The 25,376-nt window shown below is 38.3% G+C and overlaps 2 protein-coding genes across 7 annotated transcripts; one reads left to right on the forward strand and one right to left on the reverse strand.

Moving 5' to 3' along the window:
* Positions 784-9,024, forward strand: SSB (Sjogren syndrome antigen B). 4 transcript variants are annotated; one of them, XM_005675984.2, is made up of 12 exons: positions 784-908; positions 2,953-3,027; positions 4,623-4,726; positions 4,814-4,988; positions 5,639-5,746; positions 5,832-5,932; positions 6,684-6,755; positions 7,092-7,134; positions 7,517-7,657; positions 7,911-8,097; positions 8,214-8,345; positions 8,643-9,024. In XM_005675984.2, the coding sequence occupies exons 2-12, from the start codon at positions 2,962-2,964 to the stop codon at positions 8,729-8,731; spliced, it is 1,218 nt and encodes a 405-aa protein (XP_005676041.1). In that variant the 5' UTR covers positions 784-908; positions 2,953-2,961; the 3' UTR covers positions 8,732-9,024. The 4 variants fall into 4 exon arrangements, with proteins under 4 accessions (XP_005676041.1, XP_005676042.1, XP_013824434.1 ...); XM_013968980.2 differs by lacking the exon at positions 784-908 and adding an exon at positions 1,802-1,844; XM_005675985.2 differs by lacking the exon at positions 4,623-4,726.
* Positions 8,732-17,992, reverse strand: METTL5 (methyltransferase like 5). 3 transcript variants are annotated; one of them, XM_005675987.3, is made up of 7 exons: positions 17,564-17,991; positions 15,913-16,027; positions 15,365-15,546; positions 14,555-14,637; positions 10,330-10,381; positions 9,256-9,305; positions 8,732-8,834 (listed from the first exon to the last, which is right to left on the reverse strand). In XM_005675987.3, the coding sequence occupies exons 1-7, from the start codon at positions 17,670-17,672 to the stop codon at positions 8,796-8,798; spliced, it is 630 nt and encodes a 209-aa protein (XP_005676044.1). In that variant the 5' UTR covers positions 17,673-17,991; the 3' UTR covers positions 8,732-8,795. The 3 variants fall into 3 exon arrangements, with proteins under 3 accessions (XP_005676044.1, XP_005676045.1, XP_005676043.1); XM_005675988.3 differs by lacking the exon at positions 10,330-10,381 and having other exon boundaries at positions 8,756-8,834; positions 17,564-17,992; XM_005675986.3 differs by lacking the exon at positions 8,732-8,834 and having other exon boundaries at positions 8,851-9,305; positions 17,564-17,992.

The raw sequence follows: 25,376 nt of genomic DNA on the forward strand, positions 1-25,376 counted from the left end.
ATGCTGGGAGGGATTGAGGGCAGGAGGAGAAGGGAACGACAGAGGATGAGATGGCTGGATGGCATCACCGACCTGATGGCCGTGAGTTTGGGAGAACTCCGGGAGTTGGTGATGGACAAGGAGGCCTGATGTGCTGCAATTCATGGGGTTGCAAAGAGTCGGACACGACTGAGCGACTGAACTGAACTGATGCTGCTCCTGTTATTATACACCAGGCACAGTTCCCGACAAAGGTATACGTTGTACCATGTTTTATACTCACGACAGCTATATAAAGTGTAATATAGTTATCACTGGCCCCATTTTATATATGAAGGATAGAGAGGTTGAGTAACTTTCCCAAAGTCACACAACCTGTAAACTGGAGAGCTGCTGACCGCTGCCAGTCTGATTTCAAGAGTTCCAGCTCCTAAAGTCTCTACTATATTTTTTCCCCTCAACTTTAAGATTCCATGAATTTTTCATTTAAAAAATGAAATGTTTTACTTGTCATTTTAAAAAAATGGGTTAACTATTACGGATAATCAAAACAATTTTTTTTTAAAGTACAGTCAACCACTTCATGTGAATGGAGAGCCCACGGAAGGTCTGGAAATACAAATGCTGTCCAGAAATACTTAAAAATAAATATTTACCCTAACACTGCCAAAGTGCTGCTGAATATCGTAACTCAATCTCACCGAAACAATGCGCAGGACTTCTCAGACCTTGGGAGCTTGCAGCCGAGGCGCATGCTCACAGGGCGGAGCCGGCTCGGGTGCGCCGGAAGCCCCGCCCACTTTGACCGCAAGGGTTGCCGGGACGGCCCCCATCTTCTTTACGCGAGGTGGGAAAGCCGGTGGCTCGGAGGAGTGCAGACGCTGCTTGGTTACCTTGTGGCGCGTCTCAGTGGGGCCAGGAACTGAAAGGTGAGCAACTCTAGGTGGCTAAAGAGAAGAAAGTACAAAAGGGTCTGTTTTGCGTGTTGCGCGACGGCTCGTCCCTTTCATTGCTGCCTCACGCTGGGTGCGTCCGCTCCTCGCCTTCCTCGCGTTCCGGGCGAGCGCCGCGTGGGCCGCAGCCGGTGGTGGCAAGCTGCGCTGGGGGCTAAGGGGCGCGGGCCGCTGCGAGGTGGGGAGTCGATTCTGCGTTCTTCGCGGTAGCGAGGATTTCCTCGCACGTGGCTGGGGCCCAGGCGACCAATTGGTTGCTTTGGGACGGGCTGTGGCGGATTATTTGGACGCAGGCTGCCTGCATCCCCACTGCGTCTTTAAGGTTTCGTATCTTCACCGTTTTGCAGTGTCGCCGAAAGCGAATGTTTGGTTGGGCTGTATAAGATTCCGGGGAGGTTGATGTGGGTTAAACGCAGAAGGGTTTCTTGGATCATACGAGGCAGACTGGGGTCAGGGAATCGGGGCCGCAGATGTTCTCCTGGCGTCACTCTCTTGGATTTTAACGGTCATTATTCACTCACATCAGGGCTTCTGAGCGAAATTGAAAAACGTGGGTAATGTTTCAGTTGTACATTCTAAGAGTGTATCTCATGAAATGAAGTTCCAGTTTTGAGTAGGCCAAAGAAGTGTTACAGGGACTAAATAGTTCTTTCATGTCACCCTTTTCTTTATAGAAGGCTCTGGAGTACAGTAGGGCTTCCCTCGTGTCTCAGTGGTAAAGAACTCGCCTGCCAGTGCAGGAGACGCTGGTTCGATCCCTGAGTCTGGAAGATCCCCTGGACAAGGAAATAGAAACCCACTCCAGTATTCTTGCCTGGGAATTTCCGTGGACAGAGGAGCCTGGTAGGCTGCAGTCCATGGGATCGCAAAAGAGTCGGACACGACTAAGCGACTAAACAACAACATATCACGGTAATAACTTAGGAATCGTGGTGGAAAACCCATTGCGTAAGATTGACCAAATTTTGTTAGTAAGGTGTTGCACCATAGGAGAACTTCCAGTGTGCATCCATGTTATTGCATGGTAATTACAAGTTATAAAGGGTTGCCTCCAACAAGTGTATCACTAGAGTTAACTAATGGCAGATAGCCTTGAGGAATTCTTCTAAATATACTTTTATACAGTGTGTTTTGATGGCTTAATGGAGTACTAGAAGGAAATAATTTGAAGTCAGGAGACTGTTAGTCCTAGCAAACCAACTTCACAGACTTACACGATTTTCTTGCAGTGTTATTGTGAGTGATGTGAAACAGGAATGTGGCTGTAAGGTTAACCAATGTTACTAGGCATGTGTATGTGCGTGCTCAGCCAGCTTCAGTCATGTCCGACCCTGTGACCCTATGGACAGCAGCCCAGAAAGCGGCTCTGTCCGTGGGATTCTCTAGGCAAGAATACTCGAGTGGGTTGCCATGCCCTCCAGGGCTGTCGTCTGCACTGGTAGGCGGGTTCTTTACCACTGGTGCCGCCTGAGAAGCCCAAATAGTAGGCATACTCCAGTTTAATGTTGTTTTAGTGTTCTCAGCTTCGCAAATGAGCATTTTTATATATTCCTTAATATTAGCATTAATTTGTTCAACGCTGTGTAACATTTTTAAAATTTTGTAAAGTTTTGATAACATAATCTTGTTTTTAGTAAATCAACTGTGGCTGATTTTTAAGAAATTCAGTCACACCAAACAAGACAGATCCATGATATTGACAACTGACATGCTTAAATGCATGGAGTTTTTTCCCTCAGAGCTTTCTGGATCAGCTAAATGAAGATGACCCACTCACTTTGTTATAGAGGATAAAACAATGATTGACTGAAAGAAGTGAGGATCGTTGATAGTTTTTCATCACTTATTTCAAAATTTTTCTTTTGTTGAAATTAGAAAATTGAGTAGAGAAATTGAACCTGTGAAATTGTTTTTTATTTAGGAAAATAGTGGGATATTGATAATTAAAACATTCTTTTAAATGTCTTGAGTTCTCTGTAAAAGGTAAATAACTTTTATGCCAATTTGGAAATTTTTGCAGATAGCCAGAATGGCTGAAAATGGTGATAATGAAAAAATGGCTGCTCTGGAGGCCAAGATCTGTCATCAAATTGAGGTATGATTCCTGTGGTATTACAATGTGAAAACACACTCTCTGAGAGGAGATTTAGGACCTTAAAGATAGAGCATTTAATTTTGATATATTGACCTATTGAACATTCTGGTTTGTTTTTGGTTCTTGGTGTTAAGGTAGGTGCACAGTAGTGTACAGTTTTATATTGGTGGGGCCAATTTCTAAAACCCATTCAAAAGGTAACACTATAGACCACCTTAACTTTACTTCTTTACTGCTTTTGTTTCCTGGTCTATAAAATGAGGATAGAATTAGTACCCTCATAAGATGGTTGTGAGGTGTACAGTAGTTCATAAAATGTTAAACATTTTTGAATAATATGTAGCACATAGAAGGATAATTTAAAAATTCTTTGTGAAATACCTTCCCTGTTAAATAGCACTTTATTCTTGAAGGTCCTGATAGTTTTTCTACTCAATTAGGTCTTCTCAGTCATCATAACTTTTAAGTGTCTGTTCTCAAAGTTCTCTTAAACTTTTTTTAAAATTTAGGTATTGTAAAAAGTTGCACTTCTCTGTTATTTTGAAGTTCCTGTTACAACTTTTTTTTTTTACTAATTTCTTTATAATTGTGAAGAAAAATTATAAATTATTCTATTTTAGTATTTGGAATAGTACAAAAATGTATGTGGAAAAGGTCAGTAATGTCCCTTCCACAACCTACCCCTTCTCAAATCTCATGCTCTTGAGGTAGTCAAAGTTAAAAGACTGATGACCCTTTCACACACTGGTCAGTACTCACGATAACATAATTTTTTTCCCTTTCCCTCTCACCAAAAATAGGATGCATTTTGGGGTAGTAGTTTCATATCATCAATAATTTATACCATTTACTATTGATATGTAGGATATTTCCAATGTGATGAGTATCTTTATAAATAAACACTAAACATGTTTATTGATTTCTGCCTCGAGGGTATGCACGATTTTTCTTAATAACTTGATATTTGATATTTACTGCTGGTTAATATCTCTCTACCTGCATGACCATTTCTCTGTTCAAGCCAATACTAGGTATTCTTGTTTTTAGAATTTTTGGCAAACTTGTTAGGTGAAAATGTTTTTCATTGCTTTCAATTATAAGTTTTGATAAATTTTTTGTATCCTGTAAATATTGAACACAGAATAATTTGTAATTTTCTTCACAATTGTAAAGAAATTAGTAAAGTTGTAACATAGGAAATTTAAAATAACAGGAAATTTAATACACTTTTAGATTTTTCTTATTTTTCAAAAATTAAAATTAGAGTGATTAACAAGTTTATTCCAGTTTTCATAACAATCTCTTCTTTCCACACTGAAATGAGGCTTTTCATTTATTAAATCCTTAAATTTGTTTTAAGGCTTTCTATTATCATATCTGCTAATTACATTGTTTCAATAGTCATTTTTAGTTTTAATTTGTATTATAAGTATTTTATTAAAGTGTATTTAAGGGAAAATGTTTATTGCCAGTTAACTTTTGACACATTGCTACTTTTAAAAACTAGAACTTGGTGATGTAATGGTAGTTTTTAAAACTCCACGATTAGAGTCGGAATCTACAGTGCTCTGCAGTATATTGTAATTATCTTGCAGTATTATTTTGGAGACTTCAATTTGCCACGGGACAAATTTTTAAAGGAACAGATCAAACTGGATGAAGGCTGGGTACCTTTGGAGATAATGATAAAGTTTAATAGGTAAAAACATTTTTAAGTTATTAGATTTTCTGTTAACAGCAAGGGCTTTTCCTAAATCTTACAATGCTTTTATATGTATTCTTTCAGGTTAAACCGTTTGACGACAGACTTTAATGTAATAGTAGAGGCCCTGAGCAAATCAAAGGCAGAACTCATGGAAATAAGTGAAGATAAAACTAAAATTAGAAGATCTCCAAGCAAACCCCTCCCTGAAGTGACTGATGAGTATAAAAATGATGTAAAAAACAGATCTGTTTATATTGTAAGTGGGCCTTTAATTGTATCTTAAAAGTTATTTAGAAATAACATAGATTCTTATTGGATAAGAATAAGGACTCAGGAATCATAGCTTCACCACTTGCTGTATATTCTTGGGCAATGTTCTTAACCTTTCTAAGCCTTACCGTCCTATGTGGGGATATTTTTTACCTTATAGAACTAATGTTAGAATTAAATGAAAAAAAAAAAAAAACAACAAAAAACAAAACCCATACAACATAGGGCAAAATCTTTGACATACTGTAAGCACCCAGTGCATATCAGCTGTTATTTATCAACAGTTAAACTTGATAGCTATTTTCTTTAACATTGATTTTTAAGTAGATTTTTTTATACTGCAAAAATTCAGACATACAAAAGTAGACTGAATATGTAATGTACCATTATCTAACAGTTATTAACGTGATTAATTTGGCTTTATCTTTGCCCTACCTGGATTATTTTGAAGTGGATACCAGTAAATGGGTCACTTCTATTGCACTGGTCAACAACGGCTTTTAACTAGAGCTATTAAACATTTAAGAGACAGAAAGATAATATGTATATCCTGGCTTCATTTCAAGACACAGTAAATCAGAATTTCTGAGACATTGTTTACTTGAGATGCCATTTGTGTATTTCTTCTTTTCATAGAAAGGCTTCCCAACTGATGCAGCTCTTGATGACATAAAAGAATGGTTAGAAGATAAAGGTCAAGTACTAAATATTCAGATGAGAAGAACGTTGCACAAAGCATTTAAGGTATGCTTATATGTTGTTACTTTTTCTGGTTGAAAATTACTTGGGATGTAACTTAAAAAATTTTTTTTTCTTCCTTTTTTCAAAGGGTTCAATATTTGCTGTATTTGATAGTATTGAGTCAGCTAAAAAGTTTGTTGAGACCCCTGGCCAGAAGTACAAAGACACAGACCTGCTAATACTTTTCAAGTAAGTCTGCTCACTTTTTTGAGGGGAGGGCACTTAGTTATCTAGAATTGAAACACTGGGGTAAGACCAGTATTTTTAGTATCCTTAGGCATTCTTTGAGAAAGACTTGAAGTTCTTTCAGTGGTACTATTAGTCCTTTGACTGTAAGGAAGTGTTTATTAGGACCTTCTCACTGCTAGCAATGAATAAAGAAGGTTAAGTTTCAGTACTTGTTTTGTATGTGAAACTTATAATTAGGCTTGATGGTAAAATCTGAGCTTTTGTTGTGGTTAGAGAATAGATCACTGTACAGTCATTATCTGTCTGTATTTCTCATAGTCTATATGCCTGTGTTTTAATCACATTCTTGTGTATCTCCCTTTGTGTCAAAACTAGCACACTCTCGACATGTTCATGATAAGTGAATTGCAGGCCCATAATCTCCTTTGGATTGTACAGTCTTCTAAATACTAAGTACTTAGAATAAACCTGACAGACCTAGAAATGCATAGTGATAAATCATGCTCTCAGTGTTATACTGAAAGTCATTGAATTATGTACTTTAAAAGGGTGAATTTTATGGCAGGTGAATTATTTGTTAGGCTGTTATTTTAAAAATAAGAGTAACTTCCTTAGTGTATTTTGAATTTATAGGTAATTATCTTGATAGAAAATGTAACATTTGTTCTTATGTGATATCTTAAATCATTCAGTTTAACTGTCAGTCTTCGAAAGTTCTCATGAACTTAGCCTTTACATTTTGTGTCCTTAGGGAAGATTACTTCACCAAAAAAAGTGAAGAAAGAAAGCAAAATAAAATAGAAGCTAAATTACGAGCTAAACAGTAAGTATGTTGAGCTAATCACATTTTAGTTCCTTAAAGCTTTGACAAAGGTAAAGTTATTGGTTCTGGGATGTGAAGCTGATGATGAGCTCTGAAATATGCGTAGCAATAGACCTTTCTTCTGCTAATGAACTACTGAGGTCCTAAGCTGCCTTGATAAACCTAGGGCCACATTCTGTTGCATTCTAGCATCAGACAGTCAGAAAACCCAAGGACTGGCTTTTGTTACTAAGTAGTAACATGATTAGTAATCATGATTAAGGTTAACTTTATCAGGGTTTAATTTTCTTATGCGTAAAGTAGATGGAAATGTTCTAATGATATTTTTATTTGTAGAGAGCAAGAAGAAAAACAAAAGCTAGCAGAAAATGCTGAAATGGTAAGTATATATTACTAGTCTCTTAAATCTGTAATTCAAAGTTAGAATATAAAGCTCTGGGGACTTTTTAATGAAAATATGTAAGCAGGTCTGCAGTTGTCAATGCACTGAAGTACTAGCCAAATATTGCCTAAAATTACTACTTATCCCGAGCAATAAGATTTATATAATAACTAGTGATTACTTGCTGGAGAAGTTAAAATAAGTTAAAATCAGAAGCCATGCAGAACAAAAGATGATAAAGGAAAACACACCAACTACTTAACTTCAAAACAGCATTTTAGCTTCTAGTTATTCCTTATATATGTAGAGAATGATACATGCCATTTCTGGTTTGTGGTTGCTTTTAAGAAACTTTATATTGTCTTGTATATTTTTACAGAAATCTCTAGAAGAAAAGATTGGCTGCTTGCTGAAATTTTCAGGAGACTTAGATGATCAGACGTGTAGAGAAGATTTGCACACCCTTTTCTCAAATCATGGTGAAATAAAATGGATACACTTTGTCAGAGGAGCCAAAGAGGTTTGGAGATATTCATATGCTTTCTACCAATCAATTAAAAAACCCATAGAAACTTTTATCTTAAGATGACATTAAAGAAGAAAGCAATTGTTTTATTACTGTTGTAACTGAACATGATGTCTGACTGATATTTTTGAGATTGTGCTGTGAATAACTACTGGAAATTAGTGACTGCAAGTTTTTTAATAACTTCCTTCCTGATGTCCGATGTTCAGTAGAATTCCCTGGCTTTTGTTTTCTGTCTTTGGTGTAGGGAATAATTCTATTTAAAGAAAAAGCTAAGGAAGCACTGGATAAAGCAAAAGAGGCCAATAATGGTAACCTACAACTAAGGAACAAAGAAGTCACTTGGGAAGTACTAGAAGGAGATGTGGAAAAAGAAGCACTGAAAAAAATTATAGAAGATCAACAAGAATCTCTCAACAAATGGAAGTCAAAAGGTCTGGTTTTCTTTTACAATTTAACTCATTTGCTTGGTTAAAAGTTTATAATTGGTGTTAAAAGACAATGACAAGAGATTTAAAAGATTGATGATTTCTTAATTATGTCTCTACAGGCCGCAGATTTAAAGGAAAAGGAAAGGGAAATAAAGCTGCCCAGGCTGGGTCTGCTAAAGGAAAAGTACAGTTTCAGGGCAAGAAAACTAAATTCGATAGTGATGATGAACGTGATGAAAAGGGTGCATCTGGTAAGTTTTTCTAAGTTCTTTGGAACTTTGATGAAAAATTATTTGGGCAAGAACAGCAGTGTGGTTTTGTTTAAGTGATATCCTCAGATTGTGATTGACCTTGGTTATGGTGTTGTTACATGTGGAAAACAAAAATATTTGGAAGCTAAATTTAGAGAGCAGGTCTGTACTAAAGGAAAAGCCTTTCCTCATTAGTGTAGGGAAGTTATTGCTAATCTTTTTAAACAAAAGTATTTTTGATAATTATGCTTAAGAGTAGTGCTTTCAGTGCCTGTAACAAAAGTTTTTATTGTATAGGAACAGTAAAAAGAGCAAGAGAAGAAACAGACAAAGAAGAACCTCTGTCAAAACAACAGAAAACAGAAAATGGTGCCGGAGACCAGTAGTTTAATAAACAAATTTTTAATTCATTTTAATTAGATTTTAAGCTGCTTTTGTCTTTGGAGGCTGTTAAAAAGAAAACCGAATTAGATCCACTTCGATGTCTACCTGTAAGAAAGGAAGATTTTTTGTTGTTGTTGAACTTGTCTTTTGTTATCGAAATGTTTTTTAATGTGCACTTCTGTTTGTGTTCTTTTGGATTATTCAAATATCAAAAGAAACATTCTTCCATTAAGAATTGCCTTTGTAATATGAGAATGTATCAGTACAAAGTAATAAAATGTATACTGCATAAAAATAAACTAAGTTTATTTTTTTTTATTTTTGTGCCCAAAGTATTGGAGAAAGAATTCATGTTAAACCAGCATATTGGCTGTTGTGATTATAGGCCCCTTCTGTTTTAGCAAAATATTTATCTTTTACGCTGGCTTTCTGTATTTACTCAAGCAACTTGATAACATTAGAAATAATTACTTATTGTGAAGTTTTTCAGTACTGAATGTGGATAAACCAGAATCAAGAGACTTACTGATTTTTTTTTATGAAACTTGTATGATGCTGGCAGGTCGTATCGCAGCTCTATAAAACAAAAGCCACCTAAGGATGAAAATTATACTTCCAAACATTTACCACCCTTGATATAGTAGTACCTTCTTATTTGTAATTTCCTAAATAATCTATAGCTACCAATTTCGTAATAACCATGATTATCTTAAAAATTTCCGGTTTGGATTTTAGTAACGGTAGTAAGTAGCTATTTATCTTCCTACTAAGCGCGCTCTCTAAATCACAGCTCTCAAATTTTAATGTGTAAACAAATCACCTTCAAATCAAATCCTGTTCAAATACAGATTGTAATTCAGTATGTCTGGGTGGAGCCAGAATCCTGCAAGTGTGACAAGCTCCCAAGGAATGTCAAGGCTGATGGTCCGTACTTGACAACCACACTTGGAGTAGCAAGGCTCTGGCTTGGTATACTACTATTGGAACTGTTCTAAGGTCTCCATGTTGCATGTTATATCTTAAACTAAGTAAGGACTGACAGTACTGAATAGGAATACAGACTTGTACACATTACTAATTATTATGAAGGTGACAGTTCTAGTTATGTTGTTAAATCCAATCCAAAAAAAAAAAATTCCCCCTTATTGTATATTCTTATTTCAGACTTTTCAGAATTATTGGGGTTATAGTCAGCTTCTAGTTATATGCTTTTCCCATTTTGATGTCTGTGAGTATTATTATGCAATTTACTAATAAAAATGTATCAAACATGATTTCCATAGTGTGGATGATTATATTCTTCCCCCCATTAAAAGAAAAAGCTTCATGTTATTTGACTCCAGGAACAATTAGAAAATTGAAATAGAAAAGTAATCCAAGCATAGTCTGGTGGTGTGTTTCAGGAATGGATTTCAAACAAAGACCTGACAAACTCTTAAGCCCAAGCTCTTAGATCACATAAAAGTTCTCAGTAAAATGCATAAATTGGGATAATCTTGAGCAAACACTGATACCCTCCCTTTACTCCATTTGCAACCCATTACCAAACAGATAATTATGGTTGAGATTTGTTTTGTGAGAAACTTAAAAATCGTCTTACCTGCAATAATATCTATCTTGACCTTCCACTCTGCAGCTTTCTTTTGAATATGCTGAACATAAACATGTTAATGTGAGTTGGTCTTAAAACAGCTTTCAAAAAATTGCTTCTTACTCATACTTGATTGTAAGTTTTCAAGCTTTTAAAATTTCATTGGAATTTAGACCTTTAAAATTTTTTTCAACTGGATGGATAATATTTTAGCAAGAAGCCAAGCTATTTAATAACCTGAACTAAACTATAATTCAAGTAATAAAGCTGTTACTTCAGAAGTCCTTTGATGGACTTTGATGTGCATAAAAATAAAGATAAATACACAGCTCTCCCCAAAACCAGCAGAGATCTGTGTCCATGGGCAATTCAGTGGCAGTATGGTATAGAGGTTAAGGACATAGTTTCTCGAATCAGACACCCTGCATTTGAACTAAAGCTCTGCTAGCTATGTAACCCTGAGAAAATTATGCTTTCTGTGCCTCAGGTCCCTCATCTGTTAAATGGAGATAGTAATGGTTTCTCATCAGATTGTTGTAGACTGTGAAAAGTGCTTTGAACTGTGGTGGCACACAAAACAAGTACTAAATGCTGGTTTTAGCTATTTAAATTTCCCTAAATTTGAGGTTCACATATTTAACTATGAGCCAAGAACTTAAGTTCTCATAGTGCCTAATGAAAGAAGATAAGGCAACAACTTTTAGAGTCATCTAGCTTATTGGAGTCACTGATGGGTTCTGTCTGAGCCTGCAAAAGAACAAATACTTGGGTGCCAGTAGAAGTTTTCAGTAAATTATATAAGTCTTCCAGGACATGCTTTCTATCAAATTTTCTATCAAAAAGTTGTATCAAATGCACCTGTATTATGAATAGAGGGCCAAGTACTTAAAAGAGACAAGGGTCTATAGTTAAGGGGTCTGTCTGAAATAAGCTTCAATGATAATGATACTAGTTACAGTAGAATACTTAAGCAAAATTATCACAAAGCTTATAGCAAATATATCTATAGCATAATCTAAGGACTGTTTAATATTAAAAGTCCATCATCATACCTCCTTCACAATATGCACAACACACACCAGATCAATTTCTCAAACTATTTAGTTACTCTGCTAATGGAAATACTGATGCATTGCCAAAATAGAAAACTGTATTTAGGTAAATATTTGCTTCAGTTCAGTTCAGTCATTCAGTCACGTCCAACTCTTCACGACCTGATGGACTACAGCACGCCAGGGTTCCCTGTCCATCACCAACTCCCAGAGATATTTGCTTTAAATTCTATTAAGCCAGCCTAGACAATGCTGATACCGCTGCCTCCTGGTGGTGGAACATGGCACTACCAAGCAATGAAGACAGACATTCCCTGGTAATGTGTCTATAGCAGCGTATTCAAGTTATTAGACTTTGCTGCTTAGTTGCACTCTTTATTGGCATATTTTACTTGGTTTTCATGAACTATGTATGAGTAATATAAGACCTATGCCAGGCTGTGCAGAAGAATCCACAGCAGGCCTGACTGCTTATCCGTGGAAGGTCTACATATTAGTCTGGCCTTTGGCTGGAGTATAGGAAGTTAGATTTTTGAGTTTTCACTCCCCGTTCCTTAATAACAGTGGCTTACTGTACTTAAACTGTTTATGCTGAATACCTGTTTTGCTTCTGAGAGTCTGGAATTTGGGTATGTGCCAGGCAAATGGGTGCATATGGGATCAGTCCCCAGTAAAAACCCTTGGCACCACGTCTCCAGTGACCTTCCCTGGTTAACAACAGTTCACGTGCCTTGTCACGAAAATTCTTTGCTGGAAAAATTAAGTGCATCCCATATAACTCCACTGCGAGGGAACTCTGGAAGTTTGCACCTGGTTTCTCTTGGACTGTGACCTACACCAACCAACCAACCAACCGAGTTGCTCAGTCGTGTGTGACTCTTCGTGACGCCATGGACCATAGCCTACCAGGCTCCTCCATCCATGGGATTTTCCAGGCAATAGTACTGGAGTGGGTTGCCATTTCCTTCTCCAGGGGATCTTTCCAACCCAGGGATCGAACCTGGGTCTCCCGCATTGTAGACAGACGGTTTACCATCTGAGCCACCCCTTTTTGCTGATTTTGCTCTGTAACTTTTAGCTGTAATAAATCACAGTCATGAGTATGACTATATGCTCAGTCCTGTTAAGACTTCCCTGTGAATCATCAAACCTGAGGATAGTCCTGGGGACCTCCTCAATACTGGCTTTTTTAGATATCAATAATTATTGGTGTTTGGTCTCACTGAATGGGGATTTATTTACCAGTAAAGTTATACTGCGTTCTGCTGCGTACCTACAGGTATCACTACGAATTATTTAGCAGTATTCAGGCGTACCTCAGAAGTATTACAGGCTTGGTAGCAGACCAAAATAATAAAGTGAATATCACAAGAGTAAGTAACCTGAATAATTTTTGTTTCCCGTGCATATAAAAGTTCTGTTTCCACTATACTGTAGTCTTTTAGTGTGCAATAGCATTCTGTCTTTAAAAAGTACTTTTTGGGGGGCTGGAACTCACAGCATGTGGGACCTTAGTTACCTGACCATGGATCAGACCATGCCCCCGGAAGTGGAAACACAGATTCTTAACCACTGGACCACCAGGGAAGTCCCCCAAAAGTATATGTTTTAATTAAAAACTACTTTCTTGCTGCTGCTGCTCCTGCTGCTAAGTCACTTCAGTTGTGTCCAATTGTGCGACCCCATAGATGGCAGCCCACTAGGCTCCTCTGTCCCTGGGATTCTCCAGGCAAGAATACTGGAGTGGGTTGCCATTTCCTTCTCCAATGCATGAAAGTGAAGAGTGAAAGTGAAGTCACTCAGCTAAACAATGCCAAAAACAACTATAACAGTAATATCAAAGAGCACCAACACCCAACAAATACAATAAAAAAGTTTGAAATATTGCAAGGATGACCAAAATGAGCAGAGACACAGTGAGTAAATGCTGTTGGGAAAATGGTGCTGACAGACTTGCTTGATGCAAGGTTGTCACAAACCTTAAACCTGCAAAAGTGCATTATCTGTACAGTGCAATCTTAGGCTGCGCTTAGTGGCTCAGTCGTGTCCAACTGTGCAACCCCATGGACTGTAGCCGACCAAGCTCCTCTGTCCATGGAGATTCTCCAGGCAAGAATACTGGGGTGGGTTGCCAGGCCCTCCTCCAGGGGATCTTCCCAACCCAGGGATCGAACCCAGGTCTCCCGCATTGCAGGTGGATTCTTTACTGTCTGAGCCATCAGGGGAAGCCCCACACAATAAAGGGCAGGTATGCCTATATATATTTTTAGCTATGTAATTTTATGTATTTTAAAGGTTATTAGATTACCATATAGTCATAATTTGTCTCCAACCGAATTCCAGTACACTATTTATACAAATATTTGTCCTACAAAATCTTAAATCTCTTAATACATATATCACTTAAAAATAACCGCTAACATAGCAACTGCCATACACTATTATAAGTGCTTTGTAAACATTAACTCATTTAATCCACACATCAACCCTACAAAGTATAAAGTATTCTTAGTTCCTTATGCTATAAGAGTATAGGTGAGTACTGGGTAAGTGATGAAAGTGAACTCGAATGAACTCAAAATGAACCTTGACCAAAAGAAGACAGTTGTGAAGCAGCAGATTTGAACCTAGGTAGTCTGGCTCTGCAGTCTGAGTTCTTGATGACTATGTTAAACTAACACTAAAAAACTGTGCCACCCCATCCCAAATTTTCTAGAATATGTCTTATGCACCTTCATGTGTCATGTGCTGACAATAAAAAATAAGAAATGGGTTCTGAACTCAGATTAGTTTAGCTTCCCAGGCTCAGCGTTAAAAACCAGGCTGTCCTTGCCTCTCTTAAGTACAGTAGGCCATACAGAGACACTGCGATTACAGGCATCAACCAGGACTTACCCAAGCAAACCAGGAGATACTATAACCACAGTTACACCATACTTCTCTATTCCTGAATTATATAATCTCTTTCCTGTTAACAATTCCTGCCTGGACAAATCTTTGACAAATAAAGCTACTCATAAATGCTAGTTAGTTAAGGAGAAAATTTAGTTTCCAAGTGCCAGATGTTTAAAAATTTCAGGAGAATTAGATACCTTGGTATTTAGTACTGATAGTAAATCCCTCAAACACTGTCATGAATTTAAAAGTAAATGACACGGAATATTTTGATGATTTGAACTTACTTCTCTAGTTGAGGATTTGTGTAAAGAATATACTGCGGTTCTTGCCATTTCTAAAGCAGTCTTCAGAAATGCCATATCTGTCCCTGTTAAAAGTAGAAAAAACTGTTATCAAAATAGAAGATTAAAGGAATACTGGGGATTTGGAAACGTTGTTTTTTCAAACTCCAAAATAGCTGTTTCAAATTCTTTCTGTAACAAGACAGGGTACAAATATCTAAGATGTCTAAATATCTTTTAAGGTTGATGGAATAAAATCAGAATTATACTGTCTCATTTAAATGAGGCTAAAGTAAAAATTTTAATATATTCCAAATTAACAACTTTCAAAGAGGGCAGAAGAGAACAGGTAAAGTAGTAATCAGAACGGTGGGGGCAGGTGGAGGGAGGGCTTTTAAAACTATGTATATCTTTTCCTCTTGTTACTCACTCCCTACCCTCCTTGCCCACAAAACAGATAAAATAAATAGCCACAGTAAGTCATTGTTACTGAAATCTTTGAATGTTGAAGCATTAAAAAGAGGTTTTAAAAGTATAAAACACTTTATAGGAAATCTTGAAAAGAGTTAGGTAAATCATTCTAGAAATCAGATGGAGAATAAATAATAGGTGAATAAATTTGTTCACTTAGCACAAATTTATGAAAACAAAGATTGAAAAATTGAGATTGAAATTATCATAATTATACAGGTAAGAGACTGGCTTATTAATGAACAGTGATAAAGTCAATTAACCCAACAATCCAATGAGAAAATGGTTTTCAAAACTTGCTTTTTTACAAAGATACCAGCACAGCTGATTCTTATTACTAACCTTTATTATTTTTGGTCCCAAAGGGAGGATTCATAATTACTGTATCAAATGATTTGGACAGTCTGTTAGATAATGAGCATACATCACATTGAACCATGTCTACATTTGTTAACTCAAACTCTTCTACATTCCTATTAAATATTTCCAATGCGTCTTCATCTATGTCAAATCCAACACACAACCTATAAATATAAAACACAAAGTAAATACTTATAACTCCTAAATCAAAACAACAAAACCAAAACCATGTACGATTTTAACCCAACTGGCCAAGTGACAGTGAGTAATGCCTTTCAACAGCATGATTTCCCAAAATGTCAGGGGTTGGAAACTCAGGTTCATATAAAATATAGGCTTCTAATTGCTGCTGTTACTTTTTTTTTTTTTTAAGTTTGTTTTGATGTTCTGCCCATTCAAAATGTACTCAGTGTTGGATTCTTGCTCCTCTCATCATGTACTGTAGAGTCTCATAAATATAATTCAGTTGGTTTTATTGACTCTTATTAAAACTACCCCATACTAAAATAGAAATATAGTGGATCACATACCCTGCTCCTAGCATTGCAGTTCCAATGCTAAGCACTCCACAGCCACATCCTAGATCTGCAATCACTTTATTTTCAATGTCATCATATGTATTATGGATTGTATAGAGCATACATGCTGAAAGATCAAAAAATATATTAAAGAGAAAGTAGGTAAGTGGATGACCAAAATCCAGTTTGTGCAAATGACCCTTTGTAAAACAATTTTTCCTCTTGCATTATTAAGCTCTCCCCCAAATTCGTGTTCCAGGTTTAGAAATAATAACATATAATTAAATTTTCTTTACACAAATCCTCAACTGGAGAAGAAAGTTCAAGTCATCATAATATTGTTATTAAGCTAGAATAGGAAAGGAAAAGACCTACATCCACAATATAGCCTTTACACACAAATATTCACACACATATACTTATGATCTACAGAAACAATATCTACTAATGAAACCTGATAAGAGAACTATTGAGAAACAGAACAGAGGCTGCTGAGATGGGAAAGGGATCTTTTAAATACACGAAAGTGGGGAATATATGGAGGTTAAGCATGAATAATATCCACTGATACCTCCCTGCCTATCTCTGAACCTACCAAAGGTTGCTGGCCATCACTGATGCCCCAGGATCCAGAGGTTTTATCAAAACACACAATTACAGGGATGTCTCAGAGTGACTGCTGTTGATTACTGCTGCAGGTGTTAATGTCTTTGGAGATAGTATCTCAAAGAACTAGCACAACTATGTGTATGTTCACACTGGGTTTGAGACAACTGATTGTTATTTGGGGGGAAAAAAAAACCACGATTCCACTACAGCCAGAAGACATTAAAAAAATCATTATCTACACTGGGAAAACTGGTCTTACCCCAGACACAATTTTGTGCAACTTTTGATTGGAATTATGACAATACATTGGAGTGAAGTGTGGGTACACACGTTTTTTCCCTGACCTTCAGCAGCTTAGAAACAGAACTCTGTCGAAGTTGAGGGGATTCCTCCCTGCTGGTGTTCCCAACAACTTAACCTTCCAAAGACTTTCTCAATGACTTTGGTAATATGTTTATTAAATACAATGGTTTTTCCTGTGTTCTTTTACTTCCAGCACCAATCCTTATTAAGCAACACTGCTGATTCTCAGATCATTTGTTAAAACTGAAATTCATCCTCATTTTTAATATTGCACCTATTCTGAATGTTAAAACTCAAGTCTTTCTACTACCAACTTTAGTATTCATTTCTAGGGCAGAGTATAGCGCGTAGGAATCCTTGCACCGGCAAATTCGTTGCACTAGGAAATTTAGCAAATGTTTACTGAGCTTCTAAGTAGTATAAGGAACTCTAGACACTGGGAATTGTGTGAACAAAACCAGCACAGTTTTGCCTTCAGGGAATTAATTGTGTAATGAGATTAATAAACACATTACAAAGATGTCTAACAGTATTAAGGGGTATGCAGAAAACCAAACGGTAAAACGACAGTGTGTCCCGTGTGTGGGATGTTTTCAGCTGCAGTGTCAAGGAAGTCCTCTCCCACGCAACGTGAAATCTTAGAAAATTTCTCTAGACATTCTTGTATCCAAATTACTGTCTCACTTTCGTTATAAGAACGAGTAGACAGGACTAGCCCGCAAAACAAGGGCGTGATCAGCAGCCGCCCTACCTGCAATGTGCGGCCTGGTTGGATACTGTTCTAGAAGGAGCTTGGGCTTTTCGAATCCATCCACTTGTTGCAGGCGACTCTCTAGCTCCTTAAGCCTTAATTTCTTCATTTTTAAAAAAGTGTGCGCAGGGTTTAAAGGCACTGGATCTGTAGAGAAACCTACTTCACCTGCATCTCCTCACCAACCCCTTTCCCCTTATCTTTTTCAGCGCCTCTGGCTGAGGGCCAAGCCGAGGACACCCAGCCCGAGAGGTTCAGCTCTTCTCCTAGCGCCAGCGGCGGATGGAGTCCGCCGCCAGGCTGCAACCCGCCTACGAGGTATCCCGCACGGTTACTCGACTGGAGTCGCCAAGGGATCCACATGCCACATTCCTGCACTTCCAGACGCTGTTCCTGCCTCTGCCCGGGCCGGAAGGGCCGCCACGCACGCGCACACGCGTCCGCCCCCCAGCGGCCCCGCGCCGAGCTGCAACAGCGGCCTCGCGCATGGGTTCCGCCGACATCCGAGCGCCGCCGCCGCCGCCAACTCGGTGGAGTCCGCGCCACAAGGAGTGCCCGCCCTTCTCGCAGCCTAGGGGCCGGCCCCAGCCGTCTTTCGAGTGGTCATTACCGTGTCGTTTTTCCTTGAGTACCGTCAGGCCCTTAAAGGAGGAGGGGAGAAAGAGGATGAAGCTGATAGTGAAAATCTCTCTCACTTTGTTTTAGCGCCCACGGTGGCCCTTTCTGCGTCCTGTGTCCCAAGCCCCCGCTCAAAAAGTAGCAACCTCCCCTCACCTTTTCTTTCTTTGCCAGTCTCTTGTCCTACTTTGTTTCCCTCTTTTTAGGTCAACTGTGTCACTTACTTCAGCTCTCACAGGGTGGTGATGTCAGAGAAGCCCAAACAAGAGAGGATTTAGATTAAGGAATGGGAAGTGGTGTCAACTGCTGGAAAGAAACTAGGCTTTCATGGGCTAGGAGCAGAAGCCAGTTTGTAGTGGATTAGGGACTAAAGTTAAGGAAATAGGAAGAATACATAGGAACAGTTTTTTTTTTTTTTTTTCATAGGAACAGTTTTAAAGGAAGATGGCTGCAAGAAGAGTGAGAATGGTTGATGTTTAGTTAGGTTGCGGGAAGCTTTTTTTATTTTTTAATTGATGGGAGTATTCGTGAACATATCTAAATTCAGACAGAGTCGGAGTAGTTGAAAGGCAGGGGTTCAAAATGCAAGAACAAGGATATTGGATGGAGTCAGGATCCTGAGAGGGAAGCATACAGTGCTTAGGTGAAAAGTTTGCCCTTAGTTTGGGGAGTGGACCCTTCTTTTTATTTTCAATGGAAGAAAAAAAGGTCGAGGAGGCATGTGGATGAAGTAGAGAGAGTGGTGTCTGAGGTTGCTACTTAACATGAAAAATAGAATTCGAAGTTATCTGTTATGAGGATTAAATGAGTAAAGTTCTTAGCAAGTAAAGGTAGTTCATAAAGTTCTTGTCACATAACAAATGCCTAATAAATATTTGTTGATGGTGGTATCTGTTGAGAGAGAGGAGATAGAGTAAGCAGTTTGAGCTAAACAGATGATCCAGACTAGCCGGATACCTGGAAGAACAGTCGTGTCCGACTCTTTTACGACCCCATGGACGGTAGCCCGCCAGGCTCCTCTGGAGGCAAGAATACTGGAATGGGTTGCCATTTCCTTCTCCAGGAGATCTTCCGGACCCAGGGATTGAACCAGAGTCTCTTGTTTCCTGCATTGGCAGGTGGGTTTTTTACCTCTAGTGCCAGCTGAAGTATTTTTGTTGTTGTTCTGTTTTTAAAAACAATTTAAAATTTTATTTTGAGGTAATTGTAGATTCATGTATAGTCATGAAAAACAGCACATGGAGCTACTGTGCATCTTTTACCATTTCCCCTTGCAGTAACAGTTTGCAAACCTGTGGTATAGTATCACAACCAAGATGGACAGATACAGTCACGACAGCGTTTCCATGATCTCCAAGGTCCTTCCTGTTACTCTTTTGTAGCCATACCCACTTCATTCCAGTCCCCACTAGTGTTTAACCCCTAGCAACTATTAATCTGTTTTCCATTTTTAGAATCTTGTCATTTCAAAAATTTTATATAAATGGAGGTATAGGTATACAAACTTTTGAGAATGGCTTTTTTAAATTTAGCATAATTTTCTGGAGATCTTTCTAAGTTGTTGTATCAGTAGTTTGTACCTTTTTGCTGCTGTGGTATGGATGTACCAATTTGTTTAAATGTTCATTCATTGGAGAACATCTCGGTTGCTTCAAGTTTTCATTTATTACAAGTAAAATTGTAGAAACTTGTGTACAGAATCTCATGAACAGAGGAGCCTGGTGGGCTATCGTCCGTAGCATTGCAAAGAGTTGGATGTAACCGAAGGGACTGAACACACACACATGGTGTTTAGTTCTAACTAACATGTTAAGCTTCTAAGCTTAACCCCCTTCCCTGGGAATGTCCATTTGCTTCTGCACTGTTTGTTTAAAAGGCTATACTTTCTCCAGTATTATTTTTGCACCTTTGTGAAAATTCAGTTGAATGTATTTGAGTGGGTCAGTTTCTGGATTTTCCTAATCTGTTCCATTGTTTTATGTGTCCATACATCCTCTAGTACCATGCAGTCCTGATTACTGAAGCTATACAATGCATCTTGAAATTGGGTACGCCAGTTCCTCCCACTTTATTCTTTTTATACATTATTTTAGCTATTTGAATTCCTTTGCCATTTCATATAGATTTTAGAGTAATATTGTCTATATTACAGAAAATGTTGGCTATTAAGCATAGTATTAGCTATGTATATTCTTTTCCCTATAGATTGTTATATAATATTGAGTATAATTCCCCGTGCTTTACAGTAGGTCCTTGTTGGTTATCTATTTTATACATAGTAGTATATATATATGTTAATCCCAACCTTTTAATTTATCCCTCCCCCTACCCCCCTTTCCTCTTTGGTAACCAAAAGTTTGTTTTCTGTGTCTAGGGGTGTCTTTCTGTTTTGGAAATAAGTTCATTTGTTGTTATGTATCGGAGAAGGCAACGGCAACCCACTCCAGTAGTCTTGCCTGGAAAATCCCGTGGATGGAGGAGCCTGGTAGGCTGTAGTCCATGGGGTCGCGAAGAGTCAGACACGACTGAGTGACTTCACTTTCACTTTTCACTTTCATGCATTGGAGAAGAAAATGGCAACCCACTCCAGTGTTCTTGCCTGGAGAATCCCAGGGACAAGGGAGCCTGGTGGGCTGCCGTCTCTGGGGTCGCACAGAGTCCGACACAAATGAAGCGATTAGCAGCAGCAGCAGCAGCAGCAGTTGTTATGTATAGTTTGCCACAACTTTTTTTTTTTTCTTAAAGCTGCTAGTTTAGCTTACAACATTGCACATATGCTATTTCCTGGAGACTACAAATATTTCAGTATACAATAAAAGTGCTTTATGTGAAATCACTAAGTCATTGAGAATTTTAAAGTGTATCCTCATGCATCAAAATGTAATAAAATTAATGTTTTTTGCTGCTTTATTGAGGCGTTTTAGAGGGAATTGAGGCTATGGTTTTTCCAGTAGTCATGTGTGGATGTGAGAGTTGGGCTATAAAGAAAGCTGAGCGCCGAAGAATTGACGCTTTTGAACTATGGGCTTGGAAAAGACTCTTGAGAGTCCCTTGGACTGCAAGGAGATCCAACCAGTCCATCCTAAAGGAGATCAGTCCTTGGTGTTCATTGGAAGGACTGAAGTTGAAGCTGAAACTCCAATACTTTGGCCACCTGAATATATATATATTTGTGTGTATATATATATATATATGTGTGTGTGCGTGTGTGTGTGTATATATATATATATATAACTCGGTATGAAATAGATAACCAACAAGGACCTACTGTAGAGCACAGGGAATTATACTCAATATTATATAACAATCTATAGGTGATGCGAAGAGCTTCATTTGAAGAAACCCTGATGCTGGGAAAGACTGAGGGTGGGAGGAGAAGGGGACAACAGAGGAGGAGATGGTTGGATGGCATCACCGACTCAATGGACATGGGTTTGGGTAGACTCCGGGAGTTGGTGATGGACAGGGAGGCCTGGTGTGCTGCGGTTCTTGGGGTCGCAAAGAGTAGGACACGACTAAATGACTGAACTGGAGGCCATTTTAGAGGGAAGCTGGCTTGTTTTTCTGCAAGTATTTAAGAGAGACAAATATATGTCAACTAGATAGTTCAGTGCTATTTCCTTGATTTATATTAAGTTACAAACAGTTTTATTCATTGTTAGCTTTTGCAACATCAGTGCAAATGTCAGTGCAGTTGTTGGAGGATAAACCATGAGATTCAGGAAAGTTATTCAATACTCTGAGTGTTTAACATGAAATGTGTTTACTGCCTAACATTCACATTGAAGATCCTGTTTGATGATTATATGGCACTGCTGCTGCTGCTACTAAGTCGCTTCAGTCATGTCCAACTTTGTGCGACCCCATAGATGGCAGCCCACCAAGCTCCCCCGTCCTGGGATTCTCCAGGCAAGAACACTGGAGTGGGTTGCCATTTCCTTCTCCAATGCATGAAAGTGAAAAGTGAAAGTGAAGTCACTCGGTCGTGTCTGACTCTTAGCGACCTTATGGACTGCAGCCCACCAGGCTCCTCCGTCCATGGGATTTTCCAGGCAAGAGTACTGGAGTGGGGTGCCATTGCCCTCTCCTTTATATGGCCCTAAATCTGCCCAAATACAAGAAAAATAGCAAGTCTAGCCACTTGTAGATTTCATCTCCCCTCTTTTAAGCCAAAGAGTCATTCTTAAATGTAAATCTTCTATTTTGGAAAAAAAATTATTAATTTCTTAAAAGCAACAGTTTTGCATAAAATTAAAAATTTAGAAATGTTTTCAAATTAAAATTGTTGAAAACTGAAACAGCAAATAGTACTATTTTTTGTTTGCATGGGTGTGATAACTTCATAATTTCTAAATAACAATTTAGTCCATGATAATGAAGTTGCAGAGACCATAGCAGAAATAACTGAATATAGCTAGTAAGAATATGGTAGAAGTACTGAGAAAAAAACTTAATCTCTGAAAATACACATATTTAAGTTCTAATCCTACTAGTGTACTTCAGAACGTTCTAAAACACATAAGAATTTAAAAGGACACATTTCATGGCCAGAATGATGACATCATGATATATCCTATAGCATTTGGAAAATTTCACGCTATGCTTCTGAAATAATGAGAAATTGAAAAGCAAATAATGTATTATTATTACAAAAATAATCTTGACTTCCTGCAAGGGTCTTGGTCCCCTTAAAAGTCTGCAAGCTATACTTTGAGAATTGATTACTGACTGAAATTTAAGTATGAACTATTCTAATATTACTAATATTAGAAAGTATATTTCCTAATATTTCAATTTAAGTGAATTCATAATCACATTTAACCTTCAAATCTGGAATGTTTCTTTTTCAGTGCTGAACATCTATTTCAGTTCAGTTCAGTTGCTCAGTCGTGGCCGACTCTTTGTTATCCCATGAATCACAGCACGCCAGGCCTCCCTGTCCATCACCAACTCCCAGAGTTTACCCAAACTCATGTCCATCGAGTCGGTGATGCCATCCAGCCATCTCATCCTCTGTCGTCCCCTTCTCCTCCCACCCTCAATCTTTCCCAGCATCAGGGTCTTTTCCAATGAGTCAACTCTTCTCATGAGGTGGCCCAAGTATTGGAGTTTCAGCTTCAGCATCAGTCCTTCCAATGGACACACAGGACTGATCTCCTTTAGGATGGACTGGTTGGATCTTCTTGCAGTCCAAGGGACTCTCAAGAGTCTTCTCCAACACCACAGTTCAAAAGCATAAATTCTTCGGCTCTCAGCTTTCTTCACAGTCCAACTCTCACATCCATACATGACCACTGTTCACGGTTCACGTATTGCTGAAGCCTGGCTTGGAGAATTTTGAGCATTACTTTACTAGCGTGTGAGATGAGTGTAATTGTGCAGTAGTTTGAGCATTCTTTGGCATTGCCTTTCTTTGGGATTGGAATGAAAACTGACCATTTCCAGTTCTGTGGCCACTGCTGAGTTTTCCAAATTTGAGGATCCGTTTACTTATTCATAAATTATTAAGTGCAAAATATGTATCTTCCTTACAAGTAGTACTAATTATAAAAAATTTGTTGACATGTCACATGTATAGTTAAAAGACGCTTAGTCCTTGGAAGGAAAGTTATTATCAATGTAGATAGCATATTAAAAAGCAGAGACATTACTTTGCCAATAAAGGTCCGTCTAGTCAAGGCTATGGTTTTTCCAGTGGTCATGTATGGATGTGAGAGTTGGACTGTGAAGAAAGCTGAGCGCCAAAGAAATGATGCTTTTGAACTGGTGTTGAGAAGAGTCTTGACAGTCCCTTGGACTGCAAGAAGATCCAACCAGTCCATCCTAAAGGAGACCAATCCTGGGTGTTCATTGGAAGGATTGATGCTGAGGCTGAAGCTCCAATATTTTGGCCACCTCATGTGAAGAGTTGACGCATTGGAAAAGACCCTGATGCTGGGAGGGATTTGGGGGAGGAGGAGAAGGGGACGACAGAGGATGAGATGGCTGGGTGGCATCACCGACTTGATGCACATGAGTTTGGTTGAACTCCGGGAGTTGGTGATGGACAGGGAGGCCTGGCATGCTGTGATTCATGGGGTTGTGAAGAGTCGGACACGACTGAGCGACTGAACTGAACTGAACATATATAGGCACAAATTATAAATGAACAACTCACTGAACAAATGAATACAGGGAACAAATCTGTTTAACCACCATCAAGATTAGAAAGGAAGAGATAGAATACTATCAACACCTGGAAAGCATCCTCCAATCACTCCCCTGCCCCCCTCTCCAAAAGTAATAATTCTCCTGACTTTTAAAGCCATAGGTTAATTTTACTCTTCTTTTACTTTATATAAGTATAATCATATCCACTATGTCATATTTCTTTTGATCAACAGCATATATGCAAGATTCTTCCGTGTCTGCTCATTTTCATTACTGCATGCAGGCTGAGTTCTCAGTCCCTTTAGTCGTGTCTGACTCTTTGTGCCCGCATGAACTGTAGCCCACCAGGCTCCTCTGTCCAGGGGATTTCTCAGGCAAGAATACTGGTATGGGTTGCCAGTTCTTTCTCCAGGGAATCTTCCTGATCCAGGCATCCAACCCAAGTCTTCTGCATTGGCAGGCAGATTCTTTACTGCTGAGCCATCTGGGAAGCTATTATATGAATATACTATGTTTATTTCACTTTAAAGAGTATTTAGTTTGTTTCCATTTTTAAAATTAAGATATAGTTTACACAAAATGCACAAATCTTGTGTATAGTTTGATGAAATGTGAATAATATACAACGTAAACAACACCCCAATTAAGATATAGTTCCATTCATCCCAGTAATTCCCCTTCTGATCCTACCAATCAATTACCGCCAGTCCACAGGCAACCATTGTTTTGATTTTGATTGTCACAGATTACTTTTGCCTGTTGTAAGACTTCATATAAATCAAATCATGCAAACATACTTTTTTTTGCTTTTTTTCACTTAGCATTATGTTTTTGAGCTTCATACCTGATGTACATCATTCATTTCTATCATTGAGTAGTATTGTACTGCATGAAATATACTACAATTTGTTTATGCATTTATTTATGTATTTTTACCACTGTCTGTAGCATACAGGATCTTAGTTCCCTGACCAGGGATCAAACTCACATCCCTGTATTGGGAGTGAAACACAAGAGAAGTCCAATATTTATACATTCATTTTTG

This window comes from Capra hircus, chromosome 2 (genome assembly GCF_001704415.2).
Source record: "Capra hircus breed San Clemente chromosome 2, ASM170441v1, whole genome shotgun sequence".
In the NCBI taxonomy this organism is placed as follows: Eukaryota; Metazoa; Chordata; class Mammalia; order Artiodactyla; family Bovidae; genus Capra; species Capra hircus.